Source organism: Ambystoma mexicanum, chromosome 3p, assembly GCF_040938575.1.
Source record: "Ambystoma mexicanum isolate Mex_15411 chromosome 3p, UKY_AmexF1_1, whole genome shotgun sequence".
Classification (NCBI taxonomy): Eukaryota; Metazoa; Chordata; class Amphibia; order Caudata; family Ambystomatidae; genus Ambystoma; species Ambystoma mexicanum.
In genome coordinates, this window is record NC_090925.1 from 906,010,961 (window position 1) to 906,024,446 (window position 13,486).

Below are 13,486 nucleotides of genomic sequence, written 5' to 3' on the forward strand. Positions count from 1 at the left end.
TTGTATTTGCTCCTCTACGTGTTGCTTTCTCCTCCTCATTGTATACACCTGCAACTCTTTTACAGGTTGCAGGTGTGCTTCCCCAGTTTGGCTTGCCTGACCATGATTAAGGGGACATGCCTGACCTTCACATCACTTAGCAGGCATCTTTGTCCCAGTACCAAGTGGTGAAATGTTAGTGTTCATTGATCTCAGCTGCCTCTTTCTCTTCTCGGTGCTGTCAAGTGTCATGAGGGGAGCGGACTTACAGTAAACCATAAAGGTTGGTTAAGGGTTAAGTTGATCGTCCATAGGGAAAGGGGATACCATTTCTCGCCTGGTTTAACCCTGCTCCCAATCCTCAAGGACTCTCCACCCAGGTGATGCTCCCTCTCTTCTACACCCCCAGGGTCGGGATCCAAGAGCGATGGCCTTTGCCTGGCCACATGAGCAGAGTATTGAGGGGGTTTAGGAGTGAGGATACCCTCGGGTTTCTCACATGACCCAAACCTTCACTGCCTGTTGGAGGGTGACCCATCCCACAGAGCTCCAAAAAAGCTTGTGGTTCAGGGATCAAGGGTCCGGACATGTCCCTTTTTCTTTGACAGCTGTGGAATGTCATAAAATATTTGCCGAAACAAATGCATTACTATTGTTTCCATGCCCTGTAAACACATTCATCATTTTTCTCTGTAACTTTGCCTGAAGATGTTAGCCAGTTTTATCTTTCCCCTTTTTCATTTGGTTCATCCTGCTTTGCCCTTACAGCTGCCAAAAATTCTAACTATAAATATAAAGAAAGTAAAGAGTGAACACGGTTACATGGTTTTTTCACTGGCATCAAGGGCAAAGCCAACCAAAAAAGTGATGGGTGGAAGGTTTTGAATAAATCTGAACCACTGGCAATGCTCTGGGCAACCTTCCATAGCACTGTTTTTTTAGCCCATCTGCGCCAAATCCAAAAGGGGTCCCACCATATGCATATCAGTCAGGTGCTGCCATCAATGGTAGCAGGCCCCCTCTGTATGGAAGCACAAGCAACCCCAGATATGTTTCGGCCTTCAGTGAGGTGCAGCTTGGTTCCCTATTGCACAGCAAGCAAGGGACCCCACGTCTGGGCAAACCGTCTCACATAGCGAGACAAACGAGAACTAAAACAGTGCTGGGTGGAAGGTTTTGAATAAATCTGAACCACTGGCAATGCTCTGGACAACCTTCCATAGCACTGTTTTTTTTTTAGCCCATCTGCGCCAAATCCAAAAGGGGTCCCGCCATATGCACATCAGTCTGGTACTGCCACCAATGGTAGCAGCCCAGCCCGAACATGTTATTACTTGACCATACTAGCCTACATTGATGCATTCAGTCTAGATTTATTTTCTTACTGTGTAATGGTGACATTTTCTATTGGCTTGAAGGGCAAAGACAACTTTATCATTTTCTTACGTATGTATATTGGCATATATTTGCAGAGCAAGCGTAGCTATGTTGTCCTATACTATCGTTACTAGTCTTATGGGCAAAGCAAACTGGAGTCTGTTCTTTTTTGAAGACTGGCACATCAGTGCAGCCAGCTGGACATTTATGGGCACAGTCTGCGTGAATTTTGTTTATGCTGGCTATTATGCTACAATGGCCAACAGCGTTAGAAAAATCTGGAAAATGTGTCTGTGCATTGTTGTTGACTCTGCATCTAATGGATATTTGTCATGTCTTGGCCTACAAAACCGATTAACAGTGTGGATTATTCTCCAGTTTTTACATTTGCTGTAATGTTATCAGGAGAAATCCCCCTACACACTTTGGTTGGTTTGTGTTCCCTTTCTCCCCCATATTCATAAGATCCTAGACTCTGGATGACTAGGTCCCCTCTTTCTGGCTCTGTAGACTAATTACTGCTCACATTTTTAGAAGATGTCTGTGTATACATATTGTGGTTATTTCAGAAGCCTTTTCCAAGTGTGTGATATTTTATTTATATCGCGCTCATATACAGCTGTTTCAGAGCACAAACAGTGAATCAGTGTAACAGATTTCTGTGTTTCAGGTATTGAAATGTTCCACCAAAGCCTAGATCGGTCTGAGGCAGGAGATAACCTGGGAGCTCTGGTACGTGGGCTGAAGCGGGAGGATGTCCGCAGGGGAATGGTGATGTGCAAGCCAGGCTCCATCAAACCCCACCAAAAAATAGTGTCACAGGTGAGCGTAATTCCAGAGGTATCTGGTTATTTCAAGTTCCAATGAATGTGCAGAATCATGTGATTTTATTTTTTAATTTTTTATTTGCAAGCTTGACTTAATCTGCTATACATATTCTGCCATGTAGTGGTTGGTACTGAATAATAAAACTTGTTTACTAACTTGCAAAGTTAGGCGTAAACAGTAGTTCCATGTACTAAATGTATATGCAACCCACGCATGGCACCCAGTTACCTCAAGTTACATTTTTCAGCACGTTATCGCAACGGTTCGACTTGCCTCAACCTTTTTTCTTTTCACGTCGTACTTTGTGATTTTTGGTGACTGTTACAATGTCTAGACAGAAAACTGGTTTTAAGAGCTGTGCAGACTGTGATTCCGAGAAGTCGATCACTGATCCGCACAGGATATGCCACTGGTGCCTAGGCAAAATAGTGTCCTCTAGTGTGGCTTCTGCCAGTGAATGACCAGTAAGGCTTTGAAGGATAGATCATAGCTCGTCCTAGGTTGGTTGGCATCTAGGTCTCTGTCCTCCCTCTTCAAAAACAAAATCCTCTGAAGGAGCTCCACAGGAGTCAAATCTCCTGAAAGGCCCAAGAAAAGATCTAAACAAAGCTCTAGATCCAGGAATGATTTACATCAATCTTATTCATCTTCAAAGAAGAAACCACACAATCTATCTTCATCCAATTCCTCACTCAGTCTTGTCTGTTTCCCCAAAAAGACTGTCTCGCCAGCTGAATGCAAACATGGATTGCGGCGGCAAAACCACAACCTTTTTTGCCGCGATTTTAACACATCTGATATGGCATTTATAACGTGACTATACACAAGTGTTTCAAGGTGCGACAAGGCAAGGGAGGTCGAACAGAGGGAAGAAAGACCACAATCCTACTAGGTCAGGTGTCATTCACATCGCAAGTGCATGGCCAGGGGACGCAGGAGAAGTGCGGGGGGACGAGGGGGAGAGGACAATAAACAATAAGTAAAAGTACGGCTAGCAGGTGGCAAGTGAAAGGGTAAGTGCAGACGTCTGGTGTCTAGTGCTAGAAGTGGGACCGTAGGGATACAGAAAACAGTCACCAAGTGCGGGGGTTGCCAGAAAGGCAGTGCAGGAGTGCGACTGGCGGGGTAGAGGACCTGGGCCCGAGATCAGAGGTTGGCCAAGTAACCAGTGCAGTTTCAATGTCAGCCAGGAAATCAGCAAGGGAGAGGAGGAGAAAAAGCAGACGCAAAGAGAGGTTTTGAGGTGCTTCCGGAACTGAAGATGATTCTCCTCAAGTTTCAGGGAGGCAGGGAGGTTGTTCCAGAGGGAGGCCCCAGCCGAAGAAAGATCTACCACAACTCGTTGCTTGGAGAAGCGACTGACCCTGAGGGAGTTGGAGGCAGAGGAGCAAAGAGCTCGAGAAGGAAGGTATTTAGGAAGAGAGTTGAAGGTATTGAGGCCCCAGAAGGCCTTGTGGATGATGCAGAGGGTTTTGAACTTGATCCTTGCAGCCACTGGGAGCCAGTGCAGAGATTTCAGTCGTGGAGAGATACGATCCCTGGGCTTGAGGCCAAGGACAAGTCTTGCAGTCCTGTTCTGGATAAGTTGCAGAGGGCGTAGAGTAGAAGCAGGCAGATTTAGGAAGAGAATGTTGTAATAGTCCAGCCTGGAGCGAACCAAAGCTCTGTAGACGGTGAGCTTCTGGGGGAAGGAGAGGAAAGGAAGAATACCTCTGAGGAGGTGCAGCTGGTAGTATGACTTCTTAGAGACGTCAGAGATGTGAGATGGGAAGGAGAGTGTAGAGTCGAAGATGACTGAGATTTTTTTGCATTGCAGGTGGGAGCAGGAAGGGGGCCAAGAGGCCGGTCAGAGAGCTACAGGAAAGGAGGGAGCGGGTGTGCAGATGAGGAGAATCTGTCTTACTGGCATTAAGGCAGAGGTCATTGGCGGCACACCACTCCTGGATAGCAGACCGCCAGAGATGAGGGAAGTAGAGGAGGCCGAGGGTAGCCTGAAGATGAGCTGAGTGTCATCCGCGTAGCACTGAAAGTTGGGGCAGAGAGCAGCTATGTGGTGGGCCAGGAGTGCCAGGTATTGGTTGAACAGCCAGGGGAAGAGGTTAGACCCCTGGGGACACCACAGGTAGAGAAAAAGATAGCAGAGAGGAACGACCCAACTTGAACCTGGGAGGGTCGGTCGGAGAGGAAAGAAGTCAGCTAGGCCAGAGCCTGACCAGTGATACCCAGGTTATCACTGAGATGGTTGAGCAGGATGGCATGGTTGACCGTATCAAAAGCAGAAGAGAGATCAAGCAGGATGAGGACGCAAGTGGTATTAGAGTCAAGGTTGGAGAGCAGGTCTTCACTGATGTTTAGGAGAGCAGTTTCCGTGCTTCTGGCATCTCTGAAGCCAGACTGATGGTCATGAAGACAACCAACAGATTCAGTGTGGAGATTAAGCTGGGAGATGGCCAGTTTCTCCAGGAGCTTACCCAGGAAGGGAGTGATGGAGACGGGGTGATAGTTAGCCGGGCAGGAAGGGTCGGCAGAGGGTTTCATAAGAAGGGCGTGCACAGGGGAGTGCCTCAGGGCGGATGGAAAGACTCCAGTGGCAAAGGAGTGATTGCATAAATCAGCCAGGGCAGGAGCCAGGGAGTCAATGTGGTCCTTTATGGTTTTGGAGGAACAGGAGTGAACCTGTTTTGACGAGACTTTCATAGATCGGACTAGTCTATAAACCTCGTCAGCAGAGAAAAGGCGGAGAAGGAGGGAGGAGAACCGACCTTGTCAATTATGCGGTGACGCTCAGCAAAGAAATCACATAATTAACCAACCCTGTTACTAGGATACTTTTCTGAATAGTGGAACATGGATTCACAGAACAGTATATACCTACAACTACTTTTTGGATAAGAGTTGTACTAGGTGAGTAAGACTTTTTTTGGTGTAGTATTCAATGAGTTGCTTTTAAGCTCAGTGGAACAGAGACTAAGGTAACCAAGAACTCTTTACACTAATTTAGGATTGCACCAGGCAGACCGGGGTCAGCTACACCTTTGCAACGCTTTTTTAAGAATGGCACAGCTATTCTAGGCAGGTTTAACCTAATGTAATATACTATTACAGTTGCTTTTCAGATCAGTGGAACACAGACTGAGGGAAGTAATAACTTATTTTAGGATGGTACACAGCTAACTCGGTAAGCACAACCTATATACTTTTTAAGGGAGCGATCCGCAACTTCAAGGTAGGTATAACCCCAAGACTGGTTTAGAATCTGTATAAAACAGACCAGGGAAAGCAAAACCCAATGTTGCTCTTTAAGAATGACTCAATGTTATTCTAGGTAGGTAAGACCCAAGGCAGACTTATTCGAATGGAGTTGTCCTCCAATGTATTCCTCATCTTTGACATGTAGTGTCCACAGCTCAGCTGCTTCGGATATTTTTTGGCAGAGAGTGCTCTGCATCGATGGCGTCGGGTCGATGTCCCCCGAAGGCCTCCGTCGATGGTAACGTCATCAGATGTTATAAGTAGCATGCACAGTGATCGCAGCCTCAGTTAAATTTTTTCCGCAAACATGTTTGCTTCGTGACACTCTGTGCGCCTCATGCTTTCTAGTATTTGCTGTGAAGATTTTCTTCGAGATGTCTTCGTTATCCACTCCGACGACACCTCAGTCTGAGTTCAAGAAATGCCGGGACTGCAGATACAAGATGTCCATCATGGATCTGCATTGTGTCTGCCTATGGTGCCTTGGCGGGGGCCATGACACGAATATGTGCTCAAAGTGCCCTTCAGTGACTGGAAAGGCCTTGCAGGAACAAAAGGGGAAGCTCAAGGTAGGCAAGGTGTCGGACTCCCATAAATCCCGACCTGCTGGGCCTTCGACCGATGAGTCGAGAGGTGACTCTGCTTGGAGGACGAAAGCAAAGCGTTCAAGGTCCAGGAGTGGTTCCGCCACTAGTCTTCCTCGTCGAGGCGCTAAAGAAGGCACCGCTGGTCACCTTCCTCGTAGTAGTCTTCAAGAGGCACCCCCGAGAGGGTGAGTTGCCCGTCCAAACATTCGATGCCCACTGAGTGGGAAGCTTTCCGGGTGAAAATGCCTGACATTTTCGACAAACCGGGCAAGGCCCCGTCTGCGCTAATTTGTTGAAGTTGGGAGGGAACAGTCTCGGCCAGATACTAGCGCGCCCTCGAGCCCGGCGTGATCCTCATCTGGAGCCTTCGAGGCCTCATACAGACAATGCACATGAGAATCGCTCGAGACGTGAAGCAAGGTGATGGTCTTCGTCTCCATCGAAACCGCTGATGCCATCGGCTCCACGCCAGTCGAGGTCCTCCACCCCGATCAGGCCCTCAAAGCCTTCGGAGCCGTTGCCGCCAAATTTACCAGTGCAGCCCCTGGCAACGGTGGAACCACCTAAAAAGGCGGTTTCTAAGTCCAGGTTGTCGACTTTGAAGGCTCTGGCTGTGATTCCTGATAAAAGGTGTACTCCTCTGCCAAAGGACTTTAAGTCTCTTACCTCCATTTTCGAGGAGGAGGAACAGTCTGATGAAGGGGAGGCTCCTTTTGGTCTCCAGTTTGGGACCCTTAATGTGCCAGAATTCCTCATCCCGGACGAGAGTAGGATGCAGGATCTGTGAGATACCTTGCATAATGCAAGTGATGTAGACCATTCTCCTGAGCTGGAGTTCAGCAGGCCAGACCCTTGTGAGCATGCTGTTGGGGAGAATTCGCAGTAATGTACTAATTCCCTCCACCTTCGAGACCCCCCCAGCAACTTTGCTGGATTTTGAGGACTTGAATTTTCTTTTAACCTGGAGAGAGTGAAACCCTTTTTCCCACACTCCCACGTATTTTAATGTGATTTTGAACACAGTGTTTCTTTTGGTTGGAGAGTCTGACAAACTCCATAGGCAGCATGTTTTACATTGTGGCACGCAGCACCTTTAGTGCAGTGATACGGGAAAGTCTTAGATTTCCCCAAGGTTTAAATACCTTCTCTGGGATAAACTACTGTTTCCCAGAACAGTAAAGTAAAATTGACTTTACTTACATTTGTAACTTTCTAGACCCAGCACACACTAACTTACAATAGGGTGCTGGAGGGGTTACCTAATATCCCCTTTTGTCTAACTTCTCATGTAACATTTTTATGGTGCCCTTTCCTCACTGAATGGCTGGTGGCAGTGGTTTCATTTTTACTACCGTGGTGTGCAATTGGCGCGGGCTGCATTCGCAGCTGCAGTAAAGCACCCAAGGGTGCCATTTTTGTCAAAATGGCCCCGGTCTTTTTTCGCCATTTCTTTGTGGAAAGGTCCTTCTTGAGATTTACTCTGCGCGCCAATCCAGGTTTGGTCCCTTTGTTCATTATGCCTTTTGGCGAGATTCACAAGTGAAGCCTGTCTCTGGCTCTAGGGTGTCTGGAGTAGGCAGGAAGTGAGGGAGGTGCCCGAAACTCCCTGTGCTTAGTCTCCCAGGAGACCCAAATGCACCCTGTGATTATTGGCTGGCTGACTTTCCGGCAAGGACAGCCACTCTACTGGGTGATTGACAGCTAGGCTGGAGTGAAAGGGAGAGAACTGTATAAAAGGCAAGTCTTTTGGCTTGGAAGGCAGTCGACCACTGGACTAAGGAACTGAAGAAGAACTTGAAGAGGATGCCTGCTGCAACTCCTGGACCGTTGGTTTGCCCGGTGAAGCCCTGCTGCAGTGCCAAAACGCCAAGTTTGCATCGACGGAGAAGCCCCTGCAAGGACGACTTCTCCCTTTGAGTTGTTGGGACCAATCACAAGTAAGCCACCTGGACATCCTTCTCCGAGCTGGTTGAATTTCCAGAGTTGCTGCTGGAAAGCGTAGAGCCAGGGAGAGGAACACCAGTTTGTGTGCGTTGCTTTTGAGTTGGGCAAGAGCTCCAGGGAGCTCCTCCGGACTCACAGGAAGCAGGACTGACCGAGCCTGAGCCCCCTCAACAGAGTGCTGGACCCCAGAAGCAAGCAAAGTCCATCTCGATAGCCAGGAGCCGGAGTGTTGCCATTTAGGGTAGACTCTAGGAGCTGAAACACTGAACAGCCACTGAAAGTGAAGTTTGCCGGTTGCAAGTTTTGACCTCCCAGTGCAGTGCAGGAGTCCCCCGACGTCCTCCCTCTTGTCCCCGCAACTGAGGCCCAGGAACAGTGAGAGCTGCAGAGCTGAACAGGTACAGTTATCTGCTGCATCTTTTCTTCATTTTAAAGGTACTGTACAAAGTCTAAGAATTTATTGCTGTAGAGTTGCTTGCATCTTCTACTACTCACAAGTCAAACAGCTTGTGGCTCTACATTGATTCCTCTTTTTCTTTAAAGACTTCTGAAACCTAGTGCAAAGACTTTTCTTATATAGACTCTTGCATATTGACTTTGGCTTAGCCTGTTTTAACTGAATTACTCTTATTGGGGGACCTGAAAGTATTTGCCTGCTTAAGAAATATTTGTGATATCTTGTTTGCTCTAATAATCTTTTCCCTTGTTTTGCTTGCTCTTAACTAAATCTGAATGCCAACAGTAATACATTGTCAACAGCACCCTTGCAATTGAAGTCACCTGTGGGTGTAGGTCTCTGCTGGATGCCATCCCAAATAGGTATTTACTGATTCTGAGCTTAGAGTGTATAATTCTGAAGTATATTTATGTAGTGTTTACAGTGCACTCTTCTGAAGAAGGCTTGTAAACTGACAGGTAAATACATTAATAATTGTTTTATCAAGAAACCCTGTGTGCAAGTGTCTGCTTGAGTACTGGTCACTGTGAACCTCTGTGTAACTCCCCTACAGGTCACATTGACCACTCTTGAGATAAGCCTGGCTACTCGTCCACACTACCAACCTGTGTAGTACAGACTTATACCAAAGGTTGGGTTACTACTGCCAGGAGGTCATGGTTGTTGTAGTGCACCCTAAGGGGTACTGCATACAATCTTGCCTAACACCCACCTTTTAATATAGGCCTGTACTACACAAGTTGGTAGTGTGACTGAGCAGCCAGGCTTATCTTAAGAGGGGTAATGTGAGCTGTAGAGCTGTACAATTGAAATCCGTAAGTACAAGTAGCCAAATAACACTTGCACACTTAAAGTTATATATAAATATTTATTTATAATAAACACAAGGTTTAAATTAGCATTCTCTAAAAAGCGTTATCTATTAGTAACATTCAAATTGTGAATTCCGTTTTTAAAAGACAATAAAAGTTGGTAAATACTTTTCTTATGCAAACACATGTTCCAGCACGTGGAATGACTTCAGTAAAGGTCAGTGTTGCAGTTATTTTGGGTACCAATTAAGTTATTGAGTTAAAGAGGGAAAGGTTAGAATAAGATTTAGATCATACTTTCAACATTTTGTAAAATAATTACTATCTCCTAAAGTGAGGCAGGTAAACTTTTATCTCAGCAATAATAGTGTCAACAATTATAACCTGTAAGGGAACAAGTACTACCATAACCAGTAGCTTCAGAGGAGTGCCTTTGGGGAGCCAGGACAGCCAACATCGATGGACTAGGTCAATAGTTCTTATGCACTTCTTAGATAGTCTTGACAAAGTTAGTAAGTTCAGAAGAAATCGCTGTAACTCAAGTGAGCTACTTTGTAGAGCTGTTAGGCCAGTGCAGGTGAGTTGAGACCAACTCCAAAAAGTACAACTTTTGGCTAAAAGGTGAACACCCCAAACCCCACAGTACATGTGATTCGAAGACCATTTTTCCGGCTAGATTCCTCCTTGCTACAGCTTGGCAGACACTTGTTTCTGGACGTTGGTTGTGGTGACGAAAGGGAGGACCTCTGGCGGCCTCATGCGGCAGTACTCGGGAGAGGGACTCCCCAGCAATGGATTTCTTTTGTTTCAGCTGCACTTCAATGTTTTGGGGCCTTTTCCTCAGCGTCAATGAATAACAAAAACTCTGGTTTGAAGAGGCTTGCTCCCTTGGTCCTGGACTCTGGTGAGGGGACTCTGTATCAAGATTTCCTATCTGTAGGGTCCTCTGGATGCCCACGAAGATTTGGCCGGATTTGGACTTCACAAGACGATGCACTCGTCAATGGTCACAGGTCCCCTGGCATTGGGTTTCTGAAGCTCTGGGGAGGCACAGCAAATCAGGGGTTGCACCAAAAGGAAGTTTATCTTGAGGCTAGTTGGTCCCACCGGCCCAAGGGAGGAAGTCGTCCCGCACAGATCTTCCCAGTCGATGTGAAAACGGGGTCAGCACAGCTGTAGGGCTTCACTGGGCACTTCGCGGTCCAGGAGGGTGCTGCTTGCGCCTCGTCACATCTTCGGATATTCCTCTCCTGTGTTGACTCTGCCACTAGTCCCAAAAACCTCACTTTTTATGCGATTTCCCATTCATTCACAGCCTCTGCTGTCAATCACACTTCAGGGTGGCTGACCTTTTGGGACAGCCAACCGGCCAGTAGGAACTGGTTGGGCTTCAGGGCTGTAGCCCACCAAAGGCAAAACACACAAAGGACTCAAACCTGCTTCAACTAAGAGTAAAAGCCCCGAAGAAACTAAGGACCAGAAAATGGTGAAAGAACAGGGCCATTTTGGGAAAATGGTCCCCCATGGTTACTGTACTGCAGCTGAGAGTTCAGCCTGCGGTGAAGATGGACACTGGTAGTAAAAATAAACCACTGCCACCAGCCATTTAAAGTATGTTAGTGTAACACATTTTTTGTACGTGAAAAGTGGGATAGGGAATTACTAAGTAACCCCCCTCAACACTCCACATAGGGTGGTGTGTGCTGGTCCCACAAAGAGAAAGGTAAGTATGACAGGGATCATCTTACTATTCTTGGAAACATTAGTTCACCCAAGAAAATATATTTAAACATTACGAGAAGTCCAGGGGACATTTCAGTGGCACTGCACCAAAGGTGCATTGAAACTAAAACAAAAATCCTAGTTAGGAAAAATACATGAGTGAGAAAAGGGTCCCACTCACTCTAGAGTAAAATATCAAGCCCTAAGTCCAGCAAAAGAGCTGCGGGCCTCTAACGTTGAAAGTCATTCGCACAGAAATGAAACCTCTCCCTAACGAAGTCCTTCCGCGTCCTCGAAGACCAACAGTGAATCAGTGTTAGCAGAGTTTTCCTAAAGTCCACTTGAGGTAAGACTTTGATAAAACGATCCCAATGGTATACAGGTCCCCAACACTTAGTATCAGTTGATACTACTCATGGAACCTTGGTAGAGTGCCAGAGTAGTCCGGCCTATTATAAGAGGAAGATGTGAGCTGAAGGTAAGTACACTGAGCCCAGTTAGTAAAGCAGATCAAGTAAATACTTGCATCAATAAACTTATATTAAAATATATATTTATTTGTTTACACAAAGATTGTCTTAAAATACTTGGATCACTTAAACAACGCACCTAGCATTAATTATAAATACTTCCAAAGGCCACTGCTTAGTTTGTAGTTGCGCGTGGTTACAATTGTTAGTTTTTCAGTGACACTGCTGCCACGGTGTCGTGATCTAGTAACCTAGCCGCTCCGTTCCTCGGAACGTTGCAGCAGCCATCGCAGCTCCAAGTAAGTGCCTGCCCGCTACATCCTCACTCGATATTTCGTGTGTGCTCGACCCCGAACTCCCTTAGCCCCTCACCTCTCCTGCCGACTCCAGTTCTGCCCTCAAAGCGTTCCCGGCGGTTTCCTCATACTTGGCGCATCGACGAAGCTGCCTTCCCCTCGTTGTTACGAATTCAGTTACCAGATTACGGTGCATAGAGGTGCAGTCTGAAGAGAAAAGGGGCACCAAGAAGCAAAGTTATGAAGATTTAGGAAAAGAGGTGAGGGGTGAAGATACAAAACAGTCGGGGGGTGAGACGGAGCAGTGAGCTTCACCGTGAGCAGATACGAAAGGGCAAAGGGACGGGGGCAAGAAGTGACAGATAAACAGAAGCAAGACTAAAGTGGCTGGTACAAAGCAAAAACAGCCAAGGCACAGGAGGCTGCATAAGCAAAAAGAATGCTGCAGGAAGAATGAGCAGGAAGTGACCAATAAGCAGAAGGAAGACTAAAGTAGCTGAAGCAAGGTTAAAACAGGCCGGGACCAGGAGGCTACATAAAGAAAAAGAAGGCGGTGGGAAAGTACAGAAAGAAGCAGTAAGTGGTGGCTTACTCTTCAAAAGAAAACCAAGGGAACAGAAAGAGAGCAATCCCTGTAAGTGTGCATCATGGCTATATCAAATGTCAGTGGGCCACCAATGTTTATGGCCACTCCAGGACCAGTGAAAATTAAATGGGCACAGTGGAAGAAAGGGTTTATGCATTATTTGAAAGCGGCTGGAGGAAATTTCTTTTCAAATGACAGAAAACCTGCGTTACTGATGCACCACCTAGGTTATGAAGGACAGAGAATGTTTGAGACACTCTCACAACTTGCAAGCGATGGTGAGGGCGATGCTATGTCTGAACTCGATGGTGCCTTTGCGAAGATGGATTTGCATTTTAATCCGAAAACAAGCACGATACTCGAAAGATATAATTTTCGCATTAGAATGCAAGAACCAGGGAAGTCAGAGTATGTTACTGCTCTCCGCCAATTGGCGTCATCCTGCAAGTTCCAAGGGTCATATGATGAACATTTGCGTGATCAATTCATGACACTGCAGTTCTGACCGGACGCGTGAGGAATTATGGCTCGAGGATGAACCTACTTTGGATGAGGTTTTGGCCATTTCTCGCAGAGTTCAACACTCTCTAGCTTGCATTGCCAAGTTAGCAAAGAAAGACACCAACGAAATAAAGGCAGAAGTTGTGAATGTAAATGAACAAAAAAACAAGAGACTAAAGACCAGGAGAAACAAGTGCATCGGGGAGGAAGCGAAACCAAAAACTACAAGCAGAAGGGGGAGAGAGGAGAATAAGAACCGTTATGTTATCGCTGTGCCAGCAACTTGCATTTTTCTGCTTCAGTGGTGTGTCCGGGAAGAAGAGCAATATGTTAAAAATGCAAGAGGAGAGGTCATTTTGCAAATTGTTGCATTAATTACCAGAACAGTCAGAAGAAGGTATTATGTCACTGAGGAAGATGGACGTAAATAGTCAGATGATGAAAATGATTTTCCTGTGGAAAACGTTATTGTTAACACTATAAATGTTGTAGGCGATGTGAATGATGAGGATGAGTGTGAACATCGCTATGCAAGTGTTAAGGTGAATGGGAGACATATGGATGATGGCTGATTTGTGGTAAAAAATTAACCTAATATCAAAAGAGGTGTTTGAAAGGGATGTGCAAGGTGATGTACAAGGACTCTTGAAGCCGGACATCAGACCAGGAGGTTAC

At 46.3% G+C, this 13,486-nt stretch overlaps 1 protein-coding gene across 1 annotated transcript in view; it reads left to right on the plus strand.

Annotated features, from left to right (window-relative positions):
* The window catches only part of TUFM (Tu translation elongation factor, mitochondrial), a 379,939-nt gene that overhangs the window by 292,437 nt on the left and 74,016 nt on the right, over window positions 1-13,486 (plus strand). The window contains exon 9 of the mRNA XM_069652151.1: window positions 2,027-2,178. Within this exon, the coding sequence (XP_069508252.1) occupies window positions 2,027-2,178 (152 nt within the window). The remainder of the gene's footprint in view (window positions 1-2,026; window positions 2,179-13,486) is intronic.